The sequence below is a fragment of the Bufo bufo genome, chromosome 9, assembly GCF_905171765.1.
Source record: "Bufo bufo chromosome 9, aBufBuf1.1, whole genome shotgun sequence".
Taxonomy (NCBI): Eukaryota; Metazoa; Chordata; class Amphibia; order Anura; family Bufonidae; genus Bufo; species Bufo bufo.
In genome coordinates this window covers 35,113,600-35,136,571 of record NC_053397.1, presented here as the reverse complement: position 1 = coordinate 35,136,571, position 22,972 = coordinate 35,113,600, and the positions used below count along the sequence as shown (strand labels likewise).

The window sequence follows — 22,972 nt, the reverse complement described above, 5'->3', positions numbered from 1 at the left end:
TCTATCTCTATATCTAATATATAAAAAATTTTTGCGGATCTGTAAATGCGGATGCGGACAGCACATTCCGGCCCCATTGCAAATGAATGGGTGCGGACCCATTTTGCGGACGTGTGAATGGACCCTAAGCCTGTGAAGCTGCCATGGATGACCTTGGCGTCTCCCTTGATAGGTATTTGTTTTAGAAACCATACATTGCTGCTGTGACGCTGGCGCGATGCCAGACTGTTGGTCATGTGGCCCTGGCACTGGGGATCTTAAAGCTGACGGCATACTTGGAATGGTTGTAATCTTCTTGAAAGGCGTGTGGACGGTTTTTTTCGTGTTACTTGTGTGTAGTTTATATGCTGGTTGTCAGTGGGTTATGGGGGCCATTCATAAGCAAAGGTGTGACTTGATAATTATTCTATTGTCAGTCTGTCCCCAATTTAATACCTCTGCTTGCTGTCATGATTAGTATGCTGTACAGTGAATTCATGCCCCGCTGTCCTTTTTATAGAGCAGGGATCAGCAACCTTCGGCACTCCAGCTGTTGTCGTTTTACAATTCCCAGCATGCTCTTTTCACTTCTATGAGAGTTCTGAGAGGAGCAAGTATGTATGCTGGGAGTTGTAGTTTCACAACAGCTGGGGTGCTGGAGGGTGCCTATCCCTGCTATAGACTGCTTGCTCTTTGGTTGCAAACCCTCAGCTTTGTGAGCAGCCTTTGACTGATGCCATTCACTGACAGGTAGCAGAGAACCGGACAATCATCAAAAGCTTAGAGGACCTATCACCATTTACCACTCCTGACATCTCCACTGGCATTTTAACCACAAAAAAGCACCAAAAACCGCAAGTCCAAAAAACCACTAAAAGCACAACTGTGCAGAGAAATGTAATTAAAACCTCTGAGTGAACCCAGCCTTAGTCTGTGAAGTGTAGTCCGACTGCTCCTTCAAGAAGTTCTGAAGCTTCCTTAAAGAGTCACTGTACTTTCACACAATTTCATTTAATAGACAATGGTGTAATTAGCAAATTTCTAAGTCATTTAAAAAAAATCTGCCTGCATCCACCTGAAAAAAAAAGCTGTAAACTCAATGCCACTAGGGGTCTCGCGTCCACATAAGTTGCAGTTTGTTGCCTGTTGTCAGGCAAGATTAGTCCCTTGTAACAGAGACACAGAAGATGGCTGAGAGGATGCAGGGGTTGTGTCGGAGCAAGCGGATCCTGAGCCTGATGAGAGCTGCTTCTATACTACTTCTGAACATCACACGAGCCTCCTGCCTTTCTGTAACTGTGTTTTATCCCTCCTTATCAGCTTTCTAAGCTCCCTAGATGAAAACACACATAATGGGAAGTGAGGTCACTGCATACAGTATGGCAGAAGGGAGACACTCCCTGCTTCTGAGAGAAATGCATCAAGCTGTGCAGCTGAAACAGGGAATAATATGGCAGGAAGAGACTTTAGGGAAATCCTGAAAACACCAGTTCCTTCACAGCTATGGTTGAACAAGGAAGCTATGTTTTACCCTGAAATGCTGCAGCATTTGCCAAGCAGACAGGGAGCCGCCCGGTGGAGACTTCTCCTTGTACCCGTCGTGTTTTTAAAACTGTAGGGACGATTTATGAAGCTGCTTAAAAATGAATGGCAGCCAGTCACCGCACAGCCTTCCTATCCTAGTAAATGCAGGCTGGGCTGTACGGAGTCCTACATGAGCTTCTACGTGGCGGAGAAGGTCATTCAGTGAAAAGTGACAGTGAGGTGAGGGACCAGGTGATACCCTAATGGAGCAAGAGCCGAGCCTACTATGCCGTACAGTATATGCTCAGCGCCAGAGTATGTGTCCACAAACTAGAAGCTTAAAGGGGTTGTCCTGCTGTTTCCGTGTGGACAGCTTGACAACCTCGATCTTGGACTATTATCTGCAGTATTAGATAGTACTGCAGATATGGAGTCCAGATTGCTACTTTTTATTTTCCTAGTGCCCCCATTTCTCTGCGTTCAGCATTCAGAGCGGCACTGACATACATTGTCAGGACTGTTGTGCATGTGTATTTCTGCGCAGCTTTCAGCGCTGACAGCGGGGGAACCAGGGGCAGTAGGAATATGAGAGATCTGGACTCCTTATCTGTAGCACTGCTCATGTATTGCTGTAGATCAGGGATGCCTAACCTGCGGCCGACCAGCTGTTGGAAAACTACAACTCCTAGCATGCCTGGACAGCCTACAGCTATCAGCTTTTTGGGCATTGTAGTTTGGCAACAGCTGGAGGGCCGCAGGCTCGCTCCCAAATTGTGGTGACAGATTCCCTTTAGGGGTTAATGGCTTCTGTTTAACCCATCAGGGTCACTGAAGGCTCGGAAGTCTTCTGTATGCTTACATTTCCCAAGCAGGTTCACCCACAGCGGGAGTACAGGGTCCCTATCGGGGAAATAAAGCTTTTCTTCCAGGGATTCTTCAGTGCAGAAGTCGAGCAGTCACTGTGGCATGCAGCGAGGCGGACATAGTCCTGGGAGGGTTATGGCGACACCCTGCAGTGTAACCGGTTATAATCTGCATGTTACACATTGACCCAGTGTGCTGTATTATAGAAGTCATTGACAGGAATGTGCGCAGTCATTGCAAGTAATAACCTGAGCCCAGATGAGTCTGTGAGGAGTGGCGCGGGCTGGACCTCGCCATGTTTTCTCCCCTATGCACTGACACTAGTATGGTGCATGTGTGCCAGGGGGTTGGCCAGCTTTGGTTTACACTGCTCTTCCCTTATGTTTAGCATACCTGTTGGCATTTTTCTCTTTTTTGATTATTTTTCATTTTTTTTCTTTTCAGAAAACATGGCTGGCACTATTATGTAAATAACTATTCTTGTCTGCAATTGCGGACAAGAATAGGACATGCTCAATCTTTTTTGCGGGGTCGCGGAACGGAACTACGGATGCGGACAGCACACTGTGCGCTGTCCGCATCTTTTGCAGCCACGTTGAAATGAATGGGTCTGCACCCGCCCCCACTAAATTTTGGAACTGATGCGAACCCATTTATACGGCTTTTTTCAGACTGGAGATTTCCTGTGGAGAGGAGGATCCAGTAGTTGGATTTCTGCTCCTGATGGTTTGTACAGTGGAGATAATCCGCTGCAGAGGCATCTTGCTGCGACTTTCTCCCCAGTCAGAGCACGTGCATGCTTATCTAAGGCTACTTTCACACTAGCTTTTCTATTTTCCAGTATTGAGATCCTATGACGAATCTCCATACCGGAAAAAAAAACGCTTCAGTTTCGTCCCCATTCATTGTCAATGGGGACAATATGTAGTTTCAGGTGCTGCACATCTCGTATCTTCACAGCATAGACGATTGCCTTCAGATGATACGAGATGTGCAGCACCTGAAACTACGGATACTGGAAGCCTGTGCTAGCATTTCTCCTGCGGTGTTGCTATCAGTGTGTGAAGAGTGGGAGAAGAGGGTTGCATTGACAATCCAACACAATGGGCAGCACATTGAACACATTTTATAAGTGGTCAGAAACTTGTAAATAACTCATGAAAGAATAAAGTTACGTTAAAACCAAGCACACCATTGTTTTTCTTGTGAAATTCCCAATAAGTTTGATGTGTCAAATGACCCTCTTCCTATTGAAAAAACTAAAGTTGGATTCAAAATGGCCGACTTCAAAATGGCTGCCATGGTCACCACCCATCTTGAAAAGTTTCCCCCCTCACATATACTAATGTGCCACAAACAGGAAGTTAATATCACCAACCATTCCCATTTTATTAAGGTGTATCCATATAAATGGCCCGCCCTGTACTTCGCACGCATTTGGGCCCCTAAAATGCCAGGGCAGTATAACTACCCCACAAGTGACCCCATTTTGGAAAGAAGACACCCCAAGGTATTTCGTGATGGGCATAGTGAGTTCATGGAAGTTTTTATTTTTTGTCACAAGTTAGTAAAATATGAGACTTTGTAAGAAAAAAAAAAAATCATAATTTTCCGCTAACTTTTGACAAAAAATAAAAAGTTCTATGAACTCACTATGCCCATCAGCGAATACCTTAGGGTGTGTACTTTCCGAAATGGGGTCATTTGTGGGGTGTTTGTACTGTCTGGCTATTGTAGAACCTCAGGAAACATGACAGGTGCTCGGAAAGTCAGAGCTGCTTCAAAAAGCGGAAATTCACATTTTTGTACCATAGTTTGTAAACGCTATAACTTTTACCCAAACCATTTTTTTTTTTATCAAAGACATGTAGAACAATAAATTTAGAGAAAAATGTATATATGGATGTCGTTTTTTTTGCAAAATTTTACAACTGAAAGTGAAAAATGTCTTTTTTTTTTTTTTGCAAAAAAATCGTTAAATTTAGAATTAATAACAAAAAAAGTAAAAATGTCAGCAGCAATGAAATACCACCAAATGAAAGCTCTATTAGTGAGAAGAAAAGGAGGTAAAATTCATTTGGGTGGTACGTTGCATGACCGAGCAATAAACGGTGAAAGTACTGTAGGTCAGAAGTGTAAAAAGTGGCCTGGTCATTAAGGGTGTTTAAGCTAGGGGGGCTGAAGTGGTTAAAGAGGACCTTTCACCGATCCTGACACTGGCAACTAAGTATCATGACATGTACGGTACAGCGGCGCCCAGGGATCTCACTGCACTTACTATTATCCCTGGGCGCCGCTCCGTCCTCCCGCTATGCTCTCCGGTATGTTCGGGGATTTGGTTATAGTAGGCGGAGTCTGCCCTTGTTCTCCTGGGCGTCTCCTTCTCCTAGGCTGTAGCGCTGGCCAATCGCAGCGCAGAGCTCACAGCCTGGGAGGTTTTTCTTTCTCCCAGGCTGTGAGCTCTGCGATGCGATTGGCCAGCGCTACAGCCTAGGAGAAGGAGACGCCCAGGAGAACAAGGGCAGACTCCGCCTACTATAACCAAGTCCCCGAACATACCGGAGGGCATAGCGGGAGGACGGAGCGGCGCCCAGGGATAATAGTAAGTGCAGTGAGATCCCTGGGCGCCGCTGTATATGTCATGATACTTAGTTCACAATGTCAGGATCGGTGAAAGGTCCTCTTTAAACATGCAATCCAGGCAGCAAAGTCAGTACTGGCTGCACCTGATGCCCACTACCTCTACATACACTTACCAGTGACCTGCACATCCAGCCAGGGTTATATGACTTCTTTTCGTGCGCCGGATCCATGACTAGCATTTGTGATTCTTGTTCCTTTTGTCTTGTGAACAAAGCCTTACTGACCTAAGCTGCCAGTATTTCAGGATCTGTACGAGCTGAAGTTATGGCGGTGGACGAGGCTCCATAGAAGTAAAATATGCAGTGATCAAATCCAGAGGGTTATTTATTTTATGCACTTATATAGCGCTGACATATTCTGCAGCACTGTACAGACGACATCATCTCTCACTGTCCCCAATGGGGCTTACAATCTAAGGCCTCTCGCACACTTTTTTTTTTTCCCCTTTTACGTTCCGTTTTTTGTGTTCCGTATATGGACTGTATATAGAACCATTTATTTCAATGGATCCACAAAAAAAAACTGAATGTACTCCGTATGACTTCCGTTTCCGTATTTCCATTCAAAGATAGAACATGTCCTATTATTGTCCGCATAATGGTCAAGGATAGTACTGTTCTATCAGGGGCCAGCTGTTCCGCAAAAAACGGAATGCACACGGACGTTATGTGTATTTTTTGCGGATCCGTATTTTGCGGACCGCAAAATACTGAAAAGCCATACGGTCATCTGCAAGATGCCTAAGTTCCCTATCAGTATGTCTTTGGAGTGTGGGAGGAAACCGGAGAACCTGGAGGAAACCCACGCAAACACGGGGAGAACTTAGAAACTGCGTGTAGAAGTTTTTGGTCAGGTTTGAACCTAGGATGGCATTCTAGGCCTCGTGCACACAACCCCGTCCATATTGTGAACTGCAGTTTATTTGTGGACCCATTGTGATCAGTATTTTGCCGACTCAGTCTTTCTTTTTGCAGAAGGGACTTACTGATGCAGAAAACACATGAATGATCCGTGTGCCTTCCGCATCCATATGTCCATTCCGCAAAAAGATAAAACCTGTCCTATCCTTGTATGCAAAATGCAGACTGTGGATCCATTGGAGTCAATTGCGGACCACAAAACGGATACAGTCATGTACATGAGGCCTCAACCATAATTTGTTTCCTGCCAAAATAGCGGCAAAACTGCTTCTAAAGCCTCATGCACACGGCCGTTGTTTTGTTCCGCATCCGAGCCGCAGTTTTGGTGGCTCGGATGCGGACCTATTCACTTCAATGGGGCCGCAAAAGATGCGGACAGCACTCCGTGTGCTGTCCGCATCCATTGCCCCGTTCCGTGGCCCCGCAAAAAAAATATAACCTGTCCTATTCTTGTCCGCGCTTTGCGGACAAGAATAGGCAGTTATATTAAAGGCTGTACGCACACGGACGCCATCTGTGTTTTGCGGATACCCGGTTTGTGGACCGCAAAAAATGGAACGGTCGTATGCATGAGGCCTAAAACATATTGCCTCAGCAGAAGCTCTGGGGGACCCCACCGGACTTTGCTTATTTTCCTTAAACAACGCTGTGCTGTTTAGTATCATGACTGCTGCAGCCAATCACTTGCCTCAATGGTTTTCTAGTGATGAGCAAAGCGAGCTTCGCATATTACATCCAAAGTGGCTTTGCTCAAAACTTCGGTTTAGGGGTCCATTCACACGTCCGCAAAATGGGTCCGCTTCCGTTCTGCAATTTTGCGGAACCGGTGCGGACCCATTCATTTTCAATGGGGCCAGAATGTGCTATCCGCATTTGCAGATCCGCACTTCCGTTCCCCCAAAAAATAGAACATGTCCTATTCTTGTCCGACAATTGCGGACAAGAAAAGGCATTTTCTATGAGAGTGCTGGTGATGTGAGGTCCACAAAACACATACAGACGTGTGAATGGACCCTAATGCTGTTCGGAGATTCGTCTCCTCCTACTTTAAAACATGGAACCAAACTCTGCTTTGGTTCCAAGCTACCAGTCGGAACCGAATCCGAGTTCGGTTCCAAGTTTTAAAGTGGTTTTCCGCTTTAAAAATCAACTAACAAAGTTATTCATTGAAGTCTCGCGCGACTTCGTGAATAACTGACTGGCTCAGCGGAGATGGATCTCCGTTCAGCATTAATCCGAAGTTTTGAGCGAAGCTACTTCAGATGTACCATCCGTTGCGGCCAGTGATTGTCTGCAGCAGTCGCAATGCTAAACAGCACAGCGTTGTTCCAGGGAAACAAGCCAAGTCCGGTGGGGTCCCCCAGAGCTTATGCTGAGGCAATAGGTTTGGAAAATTGTGCCACAAACAATAAGATGACCACGGCGTTCAAATAAACCGAAGTATTAAGCGCCCCCCCAACCCCCCCCCCCCCCCCCTCCTCAGAAAATTAAAAATCATGTAAAAACTTCAGTAATATGGGCAGTGAGGATAAGAGCATTGCATTTTCACTGATGCCAGTCCCTTCCTGTTTGTGCTTTTTTTGATTGTCCGCTAAGGGGGCCCCCAGGCTACATGTGGTGCCTGAGTCTTACACATTCTTTTTTTATTTATTTTTTTATTCAGTGTTTTATGTTTATCTGCATTGATGAAGCGCTGGGAGAGTTGGGGGTTTCTCTAGTTTCTTCATGTCTGTAAATCTCCTGCCTTTATCCCGATTCTGAGCTCCTTTTTAGTTTTCAGAAAGTCCTCAAATGACATCTGACCTACATCAGCGTCCTGGTGTAATGTTGTGATCTGTGCCAGGAAGCTTGCTGTGCCCGCTCTCCTGGGTAACCTTAGCACCACCGCAACGCCCACATGAACCAGGGGTGTCTGGTTTTACAAAGTACATAACATTCATGCAATTTTACATCAAGATGGCATTACTGACTTTATGTAACAACATTCATAGAAAGTGTACAGACCGCGTTTGTCCTAAAGTTATTCACAAAGGCAGTGTTTTTTTTCTCCTTTTATACTTTTATGTATTACATGGCCATTTTATATTGCATTTGTTATCCCTCATTTCAGTGTGTGTAGCGGTCACATTGATAAATGCAGCACTTGGCTAGAGAGAGAGCTGTCAATCACTGATAGGACCACCCACTGGACTCCTAAGCCCAGAATAAGCAGAGATTTAAAAGGGTTTTACAGGATTTTAAAACTGGTGACCTATCCTCAGGATAAGTCATCAGTATATTGTTGGTGGGGGCCCAACACCCCGGACCACCGCCGATCAGCTGTCAAACGGCTATCAGCAGGGGTCCCAGGGTTACCCCCACCAATCAGATACTGGTGACCTTTCCTGAGGATAGGTCATCGGTTATAAGGTCTTGGAAAACCTCTTTAGTAGAATTAAATTCTATTCTTCTCCCACAAAACTATCTATCAATCTGCTCAGCTCCTCCTGCGCTATAACTTTTTTTTGTCTGATAAATTTTCTTTAAATGGGTTTTCCAACGGAAAGTATTTATCACCCATCCACAGAATAGTGGAAAAATATCAGATCCCATTGGGTCCAACAGCTAAGACCCCCAGCAATCCCAAGAATCACATAGGTTCCCATAGGTCCTCTCTCTGAATGGATTGGTAGTACAAATCTTGGGCCCCTGCCTCATTCTCTTCTATAGGGCAGACTGTGTGCCCTCTACATCAGTCCCATAGAAGGGAATGGAACGATGGTTTGCCATGCTTGCTGCTGCCCCATTCAGGGAGATGACGCAGGGACCCCTCATTCTCTGATTCATAGGGGTTGTAGCTGAACTACCCAGCTCCCTCTGTTGTGTAATGGATAGAGCTGGTTACTGCAGCACTGCTCCCATTGAAGTGAATAAGAGCAGTGCTGCATTAACCAGCCCCGTCCACTAGAGGGAGCTGTGTAGTTCTGGCACTGGAGCTACTGCAGGATGGCTGATTGCCAAGGATGCGGGGTGTTGGACCTCTCACTGATCAGATATTGATGCCATAGCTTGAATATAGGCAATCAATATAAAAGTACCGGAAAGCCCCCTTTAACACCTCATAGGGGTGTTGCATATGTCATGTTGGTGGAGGCTTCAGGCCCTAGGGTAAAGTCACCCTCTAAATTGTAGAGGAGAATATTAATACTAAATAATTAGTGGAATTGTTATCCCCTCCATTTACTGTAACTGCTTTTTTCCCTGGCCGTCCACTGAAATACCAGTCATAGTTAACGGACAAGATGAAATAGTGGTTCATTTTTTGTTAATCTCATATGACCCATTAAAGGGTTTTCCAGGGCAACAATTTTAGGTGGACACCCATTTGAAATGAATGGGTCTGCATCCTATCCGCAAAAAAAAAAAAAAATGGAACGGAAACCAACAACGTTCGTGTGTATGTAGCCTAAGTGTGGATACAGAGAAGGCTGTCAGTCACTGATAGTTATACACGGGAAGGTGTTATCAGTGATGGTATTCTGTGTAAGTGTGGATACAGAGAAGGCTGTCAGTCACTGATAGTTATACACGGGAAGGTGTTATCAGTGATGGTATTCTCTGTGTAAGTGTGTATACAGAGATAGCTGTCAGTCACTGATAGTTATACACGGGAAGGTGTTATCAGTGATGGTATTCTGTGTAAGTGTGGATACAGAGAAGGCTGTCAGTCACTGATAGTTATACACGGGAAGGTGTTATCAGTGATGGTATTCTGTGTAAGTGTGTATACAGAGAAGGCTGTCAGTCACTGATAGTTGTACACGGGGAGGTGTTATCAGTGATGGTATTCTCTGTGTAAGTGTGGATACAGAGAAGGCTGTCAGTCACTGATAGTTGTACACGGGGAGGTGTTATCAGTGATGGTATTCTCTGTGTAAGTGTGGATACAGAGATAGCTGTCAGTCACTGATAGTTGTACACGGGAGGTGTTATCAGTGATGGTATTCTCTGTGTAAGTGTGGATACAGAGATAGCTGTCAGTCACTGATAGTTGTACACGGGGAGGTGTTATCAGTGATGGTATTCTCTGTGTAATGTGTATACAGAGATAGCTGTCACTGATAACACGCGGAGATATACGTTTAGAAATTTTAGGTTTCACTCAATCTTTACCCACAGAAATATATATTTCTGCTCAGCGCCTCCTGCTCTATAACGCGCTGCCTGCAGACTCCTCTGCTTCTCATGGTGACGGGTCCTCTTTAAGTTTGCAGCAATGATGGGGGCACACGGTTTGTCAGCATCGCAGTGAAAATAAATGTTTCATAGAAATGACGTTCTTTTGGCTATAAAGCTTTGATTTGTTTTAAACTGTTCTCCACAGGGGAAGCCGTTCTCAATATACTAAACTGAAGCAGAAAATGTCACTGTAAATAGTTATAGATGATGAACAGTAGCTGAGATTTTTTTATGTGCACTTCTACAGTTCTACTTGCACTTGACAGCGGGCAGTCCACAAGTCAGTACGTGAAGTCCATCAGTATAACTCATGTGCCCAGACAGATCAGCCGTGTAACTGCTCAGGATTCTAGCCGTAACAGGCAGTAAAGTTTCTCCCTATGACTTAAAGGGGTTCTCTACTTTAGATAATCCCTACTTGTTACAGGTATTTATTGACGATAAGCAGATCAGAAAGTGTCCCTCTGCTGAGACCCCGAGCGATCAGCTATAATCTTGCAGAGACCTGGCAGTAATAGTATAATTTCCCTGCAGCGCCCCCACAGGTGGCATGAAGCATTACATATCAATGGGCTGTCTTTGCAATACAGGACAGTTCCCCCAGAGCGAGAGAGACTCTTGTCAAGAGATGAGGATCCTGAACAGAGGACGCCCCTCAACTAAAGGGTATTTTGCCTTGATCAAGTTCTCACTTCTCCGATCACGAGAATGGTAGCCTGTGTCCCCGGATGACCCTCAAAATGAATGGTGCGGCGGGTCAGTCGTGTATACTGCGTTCCATTCATCTCTACAGGACTGCTGACAGTGCCATTCATTTCGGAGGGGGGTGTTCTGGGCCACTGTTCTCATGATCAGTGGCGGTCCCAGTGGTGTAGAACCCCCACAATCTAATAACTGATAACTTGATGTAGTCAGAATACTCCTTTTAAAGGGGTTGTCCAGAATAAAAAAAATAAAAATGCTGGCTCCTTTAAAAAATAAATAAAAAAATAAACAAAAGTGCCACACCTGTCCATGTCTACACCTGTGGGCTGTTGTTTTTTTAAAGAAAGCAGCCATGTTTTTCTGATCCTGAACATCTTCTTTAATTCAGAATTTCCCAGTAGTGTATATTTAAGCAGGACAACCCATTTAAAGTGAATTAGGGCGAGCCATTAAAGGGACACGTAAGACAAAAAATGCAAAAAGAGGGGGGTTTTCCAGTGTGTATCGGCCTCTGCTGATCAGTTTTTTGAAGAGACCGCAGCGCTCATACGAGCATTGCATTCGTTTCACTATTTATCTTCACGCCATCGATGCTTCGGCTATCACTTGAATGGGTCAGAGTCACTAGCGTTACACTGCCAACTGTGTACGGGTAAAAAGCAAAGGGAACGCAGGGGTCGTATCAGCGCCTCTTCAAACAGCTGATCGGTGTGGGTGCCGGAAGTCAGATCCCTGCCAATCTGATATTGACCACCTATCCCCAGGAGGATAGGTCATCAGTATAGGAAACTGGACAACCTCTTTAAATACCATAGTAATACTAGACTACTTGCCTCCATTTTGAACATAGCGCACAAGTAGGGGTGACTGCTAGTTTTGCAAACCCCCCCATCATTATATCATTAGAAATCCAAATCTTCACCTTTCTGCTTAGAGACCCCATCTAATAAAAGCTTGTATGTTCTTTCACCTTCATTTTGTATCTTTTTTGCTTCTCATGACTTTCATTTTTATTTATCTTTTCCAGTTTTACCTTCAAGACACTAAAAGTAGTAATGGTACCTTCATAAACAGCCAGAGGTTGAGTCGAGGGTCTGAGGAAAGCCCGCCGTGTGAGATCCTATCAGGAGACATCATTCAGTTTGGGGTTGATGTAACAGAAAACACCAGGAAAGGTAGGTGACAATTGTACCGCTCATAGAGGTGATTATTTAGTATTTTCATCCACGTCTGGTTAGAGCATGTTGAAGCTTTGTAGAGGTGCTTGGTCTTATAGGGGTTACCCCATCATAAGCACGTATTCCCTATCCACAAGATCCAATCTCTGGGACCATCACAATAAAGTGTCGGAGACCACAGAGTTGGGGTCCATTCACATGAACGTGTGTTGCCGTATTGCGTACCGCATTTGCGGATCCGCAATACACGGGCACCGTTCCGTGATGCGGAATGCACACGGATGCGGACCCATTCACTTCAATGTGTTTGCAAATCTGGACATGCGAAACGGAAGCACGAAACAGAACACTATGGAAGCACTAAAGAGTGCTTTCTGGGGTTCCGTGCCTCCACACCGCAAAAAGATGGAACTTGCTCTATCTTTTTGCGGAACGGACGGATCAGTTGAATGGGTCTGTGATCCCCATGCGGCTGCCCCACAGACTGTGCCCGTGCATTGCAGACCGCAATTTGCAGTCCACAGCACGGGCACAGGCTTCACACGGTCGTGTGAACAAGCCCTTAGGGTCCATTCACGTCCATAAAATGGGTTCGGATCCGGACCCATTCATTTTCAACGGGGCTGCAAAAGATGCGGACAGCACACAGTGTGCTGTCCGCATCCGCACTTCGGTTGTGCACCCGCACTTCGGTTGTGCACCCGCACTTCGGTTGTGCACCCGCACTTCGGTTGTGCACCCGCACTTCGGTTGTGCACCCGCACTTCGGTTGTGCACCCGCACTTCGGTTGTGCACCCGCACTTCGGTTGTGCACCCGCACTTCGGTTGTGCACCCGCACTTCGGTTGTGCACCCGCACTTCGGTTGTGCACCCGCACTTCGGTTGTGCACCCGCACTTCGGTTGTGCACCCGCACTTCGGTTGTGCACCCGCACTTCGGTTGTGCACCCGCACTTCGGTTGTGCACCCGCACTTCGGTTGTGCACCCGCACTTCGGTTGTGCACCCGCACTTCGGTTGTGCACCCGCACTTCGGTTGTGCACCCGCACTTCGGTTGTGCACCCGCACTTCGGTTGATCAAAATAGAACATGTCCTATTCTTGTCCGCAGAAATGGACAAGAAAAGGCATTTTTATTTATAGTGCCGGCCATGTGCTGTCCGCAAAATGCGGAACGCACTTACCGGTGTCCGTGTTTTGCGGATCCGCTATTTCCGGACCGCAAAACACTTGCGGACGTGTGAATGGACCCTTAGTGGATTTCCAGCCTTGCATGTGCACTGCCTTTCCCTCTATGGCAGTGATGGGCAAACTGCGGCTCTCCAGCTGTTGCAGAACTACAACTCCCAGCATGCAAAGACTGCCTACAGATTTTAGCCTACAGCAGGGCATGGTGGGAGTTGTAGTTTTGCAACAGCTGGAGAGCCGCAGTTTGCCTATCACTGCTCTATGGGACTGCTGAAGGTGGCTGAGCACTTGGCTTCTCTTCGACAGTCCGACAGAGTTGAATGAATGCGTGACCATTGCTTCATTCATTCTGTTGTCTCTGGCCCCTCATTTTTGTGATCACTGGAGGCCCCCAGAGGTCAGACCCCCACCATTCATCTGGGCCCTAGGATAAGTTCTTACAATGGGAGAACCCCTTTAACCTCATGTATCATCTACTTTGCAATCCCTCGAGCAGGCCGTATAGTCTCCTATTTCTCAGATTGTGGTTTGTGTAACATTTTGTAACCCCTCGTTAATTGCCGTCCCTGGAGGTTTGTGTTCTTGGATGTGACAGTTTGTCATATGCCCGCTCCAGGGTAACGTGAGCTCTTACTACGGTGTATGTAATGGACACCAGTCAGCATCTGGCGTCATATCTAAAGCAGTCCTGGCCTCACCTGCTGGATATAACTTTTCCTGTGTTGACGTGATTGTTAATGGTCAGAAATGCAAGCTCGTATAATGCTACTTGATTCGTTGGGGCGGCCAAAAGTATGAGAAGACTAGTAAGCCCAGACAAATTGGTTTACCATCCGATCTACCTACCTACCTATCTCATAGAGCTATTGGTACAATACTTAAATACTTTATAGGTTATTGGGGTTGCATATAATGGTTTTTTGTCTTCTTTCCTCTAGTGACCCATGGTTGTATAGTGTCCACTGTAAAGCTGTTTTTGCCTGATGGACTAGAGGCAAGACGACGGTCAGAGTGAGTATCTTGCAGTTCTCTCATATATGCAGTGAATTGTCTGCTCAAGGGGTAACCCGTCACCGGACAGGAGGCATGGTTGTACACCACGACCACTATGCCATTGAGTGGCTCTTAGGCAATTTGCTTTCCTAGTCTTGTAGCTTGTTTGACATGAATGGGTCCCCGTTTCTGACCATTTTATACCTTGTTGGTCTGTAGGGGCAGTCAACGTGAGAAAAAAAAATTGGCTTTCAGAAGTCCCAGGCAGGGAGAGGTGGTAAATGTCTGTCCCTTGAGGACCTCATCGATCAGTGGAACAGGCATCCTGAGACCTTCCTGACCACCATGAGAAGGAGTTTGAATGGGGAGGTGGTAAGCCAGGAGCCCTGCCACTCATTCATTTCTATGGGGTCGATTAGGCCTGCTCGGCTGTTTTTGGTCTCCTTCATAGATGCTGAATGGACCAGCACTGTGCAGATTTGACCACCTTTCCATTTGGCAGTCTAGCGAGGAGAAACAATGGCGGGCTCAGGGCCCCCATTCTAGTGATTGGTGGGGCCACATCCATAAACATCTAATGGAGTCAGATTTCTCCTTGCCTGGCAAGTATTACCTTACATGGTTGGTTAGAAAAATAGGTAAATCCATAAAATTAATTAAAGCAGAAAGAACCCCTTTGTCAAAGTGCTTCGAAGGCACCGTATGCATTTTGCAGTCCGCCAAAAATATGGATGACGTTCGTGTGCATTCCATATTTTGTGGAACGGAACAGCTGACCTCTAATAGAACAGTACTGTCATTGGCCATAATGCCAAAAAACCCGGAAAGGACATGGAAAGAAAATGTTTGTGTGCCTGAACCCTAAGGCCCCTTTCAGATGAGCGAGAATTCCGCGCGGGTGCAATGCGTGAGGTGAACGCATTGCACCCGCACTGAATCCGGACCCATTCACTTAAATGGGGCCCCATAGAAGCTAATGGGTATGCGTGAAAATCGCAAGCATCCGCAAGCAAGTATGCATGGTTGCTAGGAGATGATGGGGATGAAAGCAACCTGGACCCCATTAAAGTAAATTCACTGTATTATTTTCCCTTATAACATGGTTATAAGGGAAAATAGCATTCTTAATACAGAATGCTAAGTAAACTGTAGATTGAGGTGTTAAAAATAGAAAAAAATTAACTTACCGGTTCCAACGGATCGTGCGTCTGCAAGGGGCCTAAGTCTACTGTCGCTGAACATTGTGAACTACATGTGTTTCTTCTATTAGTAATGAAAGCCATGACCATGTTTCAGGCCCCTTTTAGAAATTGGCGGCTGGGGTGGTTCGCTGTTTGGCCTGGGTCCTGCTCCTGCCACCGCAAGCCAGACATTTCCTATACAGTGGCCACTGCTGGAGAAATGTAGTATCACATGGCGTCCATTCTGTCAGTGTCAAACAAGGATTGCTTGAGTTGGCCACAGCTGCAGCCACTGATGCAACAGCTGCTCTGTTCTGGCTCATAGAGCGGGTCCCAGGCAAGAGAGATGTCCATATGCTCTAAATGCTAGTAATTATGTCTAATGACTTCATGGCGACATCTTAAAAAAAAAAAAAAAAGTACATTTTTCAGGGGATCCAGCTAGAATAGTCCAAGCTTCAGTGACCACCATTAAATGGGCAGTCACAGACCGTCGCCATAGCCAGGCTTATATTCACTCCGGGAATAGGTTTGCTGCACTAGCCCTGGATCCAAATACCCTGGACAAAGCCAAGTAGTTTGTTGGAAACCCCCCACCCTGCACCAAAATGGCCAAAACAGACTCAAGGGAGGACATCACTCCCTTGGCACAGGTAGGAGTCCAGGGAGAAATGATCTGAACAGATGGGTGTGATTGCCACAATTGTGCGCATCCTTTTACATAGAAACATAGAATGTGTCGGCAGATAAGAACCATTTGGCCCATCTAGTCTGCCCAATATACTGAATACTATGGATAGCCCCCGGCCCTATCTTATATGAAGGATGGCCTTATGCCTATCCCATGCATGCTTAAACTCCTTCACTGTATTTGCAGCTACCACTTCTGCAGGAAGGCTATTCCATGCATCCACTACTCTCTCAGTAAAGTAATACTTCCTGATATTACATTTAAACCTTTGCCCCTCTAATTTAAAACTATGTCCTCCTGTAGCAGTTTTTCTTCTTTTAAATATTCTCTCCTCTCTTACCTTGTGGATTCCCTTTATGTATTTAAAAGTTTCTATCATATCCCCTCTGACGCCTGCCCCCTGTGGTGTTGGGAACACTGGCTTCGTTCGTTCGTTCGTTCCTTCTTTCGTTCGTTCGTTCCTTCTTTCGTTCGTTCGTTCCTTCTTTCGTTCCTTCTTTCGTTCCTTCCGTCACCTTTTTAGTAGTCGGATCTCTGTGTTTATCAGCGGTTTCTGGTGAATAAACGCACGCCTCGTTTTGGATGTGCCGTGGATTTTTTTTCATTTTTCTATGGTTTAACAGCAGTCCTGACAGATTGGAGGAGAGACCGCAGCACATGGTGCGCGACACCTACTCTCATCATCCTATTTCACTGTTTACTTTACCAGTAGGGATTTCTGTATTTGCGTCTATGGTAGTGTCACCTACAGGTTCAAGGAGTTCAGGAAGGTCCTCGGCTCGGGAAATCGCCATTTTCTACATGTCGGCCACTCACTAATGGATTGACTCCTCTTACTGTGTCTGTTTTGAGTCTTCCTCTCTCTGATAGGAAGCACCGCTGAAGGTTCTCAGATTCCCATAGTTTTCTGCTTGCTTTTATTGTTAAGCCTATGGTACATTCACTGCTGTGGAGCTGATGTGGACACTGCTCAGTCCTATAGAGATGAATTGGGTGCTTAGTTCTGCTCCATGTAGAGAGGAGGGGAACCCCTTGTTTTCAGGATCGCTGTGGAGTTCCAGCAGTCGAACCGCTCTCGATCCAATATCACCTATCCTGTGGCAAGGTGATAATAAAAAAATAATAAAAAAGGGTTCTCCTACTAAACATAATTAACACATGCCCCCCATTAGCATCATTCAGTATTTGATCATGCATGCTGCCTAGGGAACTGACAGTAACAGCCAACTACAGCGCCCGGCCATAGATTTTGCAGTGAACGGTGTCTCTGTGGCTGTATCGGTTGTTCAGATCGCTGACCTCTTGTTATCAAAGACCCTGCTGATCCAGTGACAACCAGCAGAATTAAATGCTGCATCTGTAAGTTGAGGCGAAGCGTGATTCCGCTAGCAGGAACCTAGGTCATTCAGCGACTTAAGCGAGGCATGAGACACCTTCTGCCTCCGTCATGCTCCTGTTCTCTAGCTAATGTAAAGTTTCAGTTGTATTGATTTAACGTGACCTTTTTTTAAATGTATTTTTTTCCCTTTTTTATTCATTGTTGTTTTGTCGTTACACTTGTATTGACAGTTTGTATTGTGAGGAACACGTTTAGTGCCATACGAAGGACGAGATACTTGTTTTATCAGGTGGGATGAGGTACCAGTGTCTGGAGGTTTTAAACTGAGGTTCACATCTGCATCATCCGGTATAGGAACAGAAAAGCAAAATGGAAGTGCCGACTCCGGCATAAGCTGGACACTGATCCCGTTGACTATAACGGGCTCCATTGGGTTTCTGGATCTGTGCTAGAGAAAAATACCGCTACTTGTATTTAGTATTTTGGGCTTCTTTTTGTTTTTCAGAATCTCTGACTAACGGTACTTTCACACTAGCATTTTTATTTTCCGGCATTGAGTTCCGTCCTAGGGGCTCAAATCCGGAAAAGAACTGATCAGTTTTATCCCAATGCATTCTGAATGGAGAGTCCGTCCTTCAGGATGCAACAGGATGTCTTCAGTTCAGTCTTTTTGACTCATCAGGCTTTTCAGAAAACCGTAGCATGTTGTATTTTTACCTCCGGCCAAAAATTCTGAACACTTTGACTGAACGCCGGATCCGGTCTTTTTCCCACTGACTTGCATTAACGCCGGATCCGGCGCGTGTGTTCCGTCAAACCGGATCCGGCTTTTGCATGTTAAACACGAAAAATGTGAAAAAAAAGTTAGTCCATAAATGGCGGATCCGTTTTTTCCAATGCATTTTTTCATTGTGATCAAAATCCTGATCAGGATTCAAATGTAATCAGTTTTCACACATTTTTCCGGATCCGGCGGGCAGTTCCGGTGTCGGTATTGAACGCCGGATTTAAACAACACTAGTGTGAAAGTAGCCTAAGATTATGCAGAGACATCTTGCAAAAAAAAAAAAATAATAAAATATATTCCATACAAATCCAATATGGTATTGATATGGGTACCAGCGTCGATGCCCTTGATTCTGGGTGCATCAGTATAGATGAAGAAATTTCACGGCGCTCCTGAATATATAGTGATAAAACAAGTGTCTCTTATTCCACAGCTGTGACATGTGTGGATAAAAGAAAACTTGTTTTTTCACTATATATTCTTCAGGAGCGCCGTGAAATTTACATATATTAATATTATACACCCATACATACACACTGCGCTGCAGGAGCCTATGGGCTACGTATGCTTTATATGCCCACATCGTGACGTACTGTATGAGGTGTATATCGGACAGTTCCTCCTCTCTGACAGGATGCTGGTATGGTAGTGACATGATTAGTTTTTTCTTCTCTTCCTGGAGATTTTTACCAGCTCAGTTTATATACATCTCTATGATCATGTGATAATCCAGGATATTTAATAATCCACCGTATGTCCTTTTACTGTAAGATGTGTGTAGATCAGGGATCAGCAACTTCCAGCTGTTCTAAAACTACAACTCTCAGAATCCTCCTTTTACTTCTATGGGAGTTACAAGAACAGCTGAGCAAGTGTGCACGCTGGGAGTTGTAGTTTTGCAGCAGCTGGAGTGTAGCCTGCATTAGACTCTCCGCTGACTTCCTTGCACTGCTCTCTGTGACACTTGTGTGCGGTCTCATGACTTGTGTAACAAATTCCAGTTCTAAACCGGTCTTTCCCCTGTAGCGCCCCTTAGTGGACAGTCATTTCCTCATCTCCTGATTTCTTTGCAATGTCTGCAGTGTTCAGTTTCCTAAATCTAGGCGTACGATTGCTGGTTCCGCTCCTCTATGCAGTACGGGCAGTTTTCTGTGATTCTGCTGTATATCAGGATTGTTTCTCTTCTTTTGAGCGGTAACCTCATTCTATCCGAGCAGTTCTCATTTCTTGCCGGCCGTTCACATATGTATTTGTATAACCCCTGGTGCACGGCCCTGCGGCATGTTTGCTTCCCCAAGCAGTGGCCGCCAGTTGATCATTTACCTGCTTGATCCCACAGAAACAAGTTAAATTACATGTGGTTTTTTTTTGATAGTCAAAAGTATTATACTATAATAGAGTACATCGACATGTGACTGAAATGCCACGTATTCGCTTTTGTGGATTTTCTCGCGGCAGATCTGCAGCATGGTACAGTACCAGCCAAGTGAGTACGTTTTTAGAAATACTGCTAAATCTATAGCCGAAATTCATCTGTGGTGCAGATGTCAAGGGATGCCGCAAATTTTTCATTGTGGATGACACTATTTTCAAAGCAGAGTGAAATCGGCAACGTTTCCGCAACCAAATATGCAGCATTTCGGGTGTTTTTGCTTCTGCTGCGGAGCTCGTGCAGCATTCCAGTCACATGTGAACATAGCCTTTTACTCGCTTATCTGGAGGACTTTCTTCCCTTTCTTCCAGCTCATCAAGGGCGTCATCTCTCAGGATGCACTGTGATTAGCTCTTGTTAACCCATTCTTCTCCTGCATAGAAAATAGCTCCTCGCATATAGCCCCAAAGATACATATGTCCCACGATTTGCTTCCCCCGTCTAGTTAATGCTAGAGCTATGTATTTATATAGATTTAGAAGTAGGGATGAATGAAAGGAAGGTGTCTGCGGCGCTTCTCTATGAGATTACTGCGCAGGAAGGGCATGTCAGTCCACCACTGACTGCAGGAGAAGGTGGACAGACGGCTAAACAGCAGGGGGCGCTGCCAGAGAGGAAAATATAACGTACACGAAAAACGGAACTGATTGTTTATTTAAGTACATTTGCTTTCTGCTTCATGGCGCTGATGGAAACTGCTGGGCCATGTGCTTGGACGTTCCCGTCAGTCCCTCAGTCTTTCAGTGGGGCGACAGCGCCTCCACCCGACCGCCGCTTCATGCCCGTTATTATCGCTGACATTGGCAGCTATGAAACGGCCTAAACAGAGGACAAAAGCAGAACTGGCTGAGCAAGGGAGAGTGTGCAGGGTCACCGCAGGTTCTGGAGGACTGTCAAGTTCTCATTTTTGGCTGGAGAACCTGTGGAAGACTTTACACAAGAGGTCGGTTCAGGGAGTTATCTATTATGGGAAGATTTTGTGCTCAGGGGGCTGCGGGGGGGATGCTTTTTTATTACATGGGCTCTGTGGTGCAGTTTTCCTTTCTGAGGGGGCAGGTGATGAATACGTCATCTATATTGTATAACTGACTGCAGAGTCCTTGGAGGGGGGGCTGACGGTAATACAGTAGAGGTAGCTGTGGAGTGCTCTGCAGATGAGGATTTGTTCCTGTGTATCCAACCATTTCTGACCATAAGGCCTCATGCACATGACTGAATTTTCCAGCCGTCTGCTTTCTGCATTTTTTGCGGACAGCACGTGGACACATTCTGTTACATGGGTCTGCAGAAAGAAGGAGACATCCTTTTCTGGTGCGCGTTGCCAACGACAATGGGAGTAAAAAAAACGGGAAATACACATGGAAGGTATCTGTATTTTGTGGACCAATGGTTTGCGGACCCCGTTCACAGTAGTGTTGTGGAATCTGGCACGCTGTTTTGGTAGAAGATGCTGGAACCCCATACTTTTATTTTTTTCAGCATGCACAATTTTTTGTCCAACAAAGCAACTGGATTTCTGTCTGGTCCTATTGTAGTCAATGGGGACCTGGCAATTCTTGGGATTATCCGGCTATGCCAGACATAGTGAACTCCGGAAGGCTTTTCCTGTGTGAACTAGGCCTTAGTGACCATGTCGGCAGTAACCATCACAGCGGCATCAATAGCAAAGGTGTTCTCCGGCCCACTGTCAGTATGGGCGAGTTCACATCACCATTATGAATTCCGTTGACTGGACTTTCTTTTCTGTCCTGCATAATGGAAACCAGACGGATCCGTTATGATGCCCATAGACCTCTATTATGACGGATCAAAACGGAATTCCTCTAACTGTTTCCGTTTTGAGTTCCATCTGACGAATTCCATTATTTTCTGTTAGAAATGATAACAGTAACTGAATTCATAACGGTGATGTGAACCCGCCCTAAGGCGGAGTTCACACTTCAGTTATTTGGTCCGTTATTTGGATCAGTTATTGTGAGCCAAAACCAGGTGCAGGTCAAAAACATAGAACGGGTGCAGATCTTTCCATTGTACCTGATCTCTGTGGAGGCTTCACTACTGGTTTTGGCTCACAATCCCTGATGGAAATAGCAGACCAAATAACTAAGGCTACTTTCACACTGGCGTTTCTGGGTCCACTTGTGAGATCTGTTTCAAGGCTCTCACAAGCGGCCCAAAACGGATCAGTTTAGCCCCAATGCATTCTGAATGGATAAGGATCTGTTCAGAATGCATCAGTTTGGCTCCGTTCAGTCACCATTCTGCTCTGGAGGCAGACACCAAAACGCTGCTTGCAGCGTTCTGGTGTCCACCTGGCGATGTGGAGCCAAACTGATCCGTCCTGACTTACAATGTAAGTCAATCGGGACGGATCCGTTTTCGATGACACAATATGGTGCAATTGAAAACGGATCCGTCCCCCATTGACTTTCAATGTAAGTCAGGACGGATCCTTTTGACTTACACTTAGACTTAGACTTTTTTTTTTTTTTTTTTAAAGAGTAATGCAAACGGATTCGTTCTGAACGGATACCAGCGTTTGCATTATAGGTGCAGATCCGTCTGGGCTGCAGTGCGGAGGCATGGACAGAAAACCCACGGAAGCACTCCGTAGTGCTTCTGATCCGTGCCTCCGTTACGCACCACACTATGTCTTCCGGATTGCGGACCCATTCAAGTGATACCTGGAAGGACCCGCTGTTTGCGGGCTGCAATACGGGCACGGACCTATGGTCTTGTGCATGTGCCTTAGGCTGAGTTCACACGGGCGAGTATTCCGCGCGGGTGCAATGCGGGAGGTGAACACATTGCACCCGCACTGAATACTGACCCATTCATTTCTATGGGGCTGTGCACATGAGCTGTGATTTAAACGCATCACTTATGCGCTGCGTGAAAATCGCAGCATGTTCTATATTGTGCGTTTTCCACGCAACGCAGGCCCCATAGAAGTGAATGCGTGATAATCGGATGCATCTGCAAGCAAGTGTGGATGCGGTGCGATTTTCACGCACGGTTGCTAGGAGACGATCGGGATGGAGACCCGATCATTATTATTTTCCCTTTATAACATGGTTATAAGGGAAAATAATGGCATTCTGAATACAGAATGCATAGTAAAATAGTGCTGGAGGGGTTAAAAAAATAAATAAAAAATTAAACTCACCTTAATCCACTTGTTCGTGCAGCCCGGCATCTCTTCTGTCTTCTTTGCTGATTGTAGGAACAGGACCTGCGGTGACGTCACTCCGGTTATCACACGATCCATCACACGTGATGACCGGAGTGACGTCACCACAGGTCCTTTTCCTGCAATCAGCAAAGAAGGAGA

The 22,972-nt window shown here is 45.7% G+C and overlaps 1 protein-coding gene across 3 annotated transcripts in view; it reads left to right on the top strand.

The window, feature by feature from the left end:
* The window catches only part of LOC120978601 (sarcolemma associated protein), a 136,039-nt gene that overhangs the window by 24,504 nt on the left and 88,563 nt on the right, over positions 1 to 22,972 (top strand). For all 3 annotated transcript variants that reach the window (XM_040406839.1, XM_040406838.1, XM_040406837.1), the window contains exons 2-3: positions 11,881 to 12,028; positions 14,157 to 14,229. In XM_040406839.1, coding sequence (XP_040262773.1) covers positions 11,881 to 12,028; positions 14,157 to 14,229 — 221 coding nt within the window. The remainder of the gene's footprint in view (positions 1 to 11,880; positions 12,029 to 14,156; positions 14,230 to 22,972) is intronic.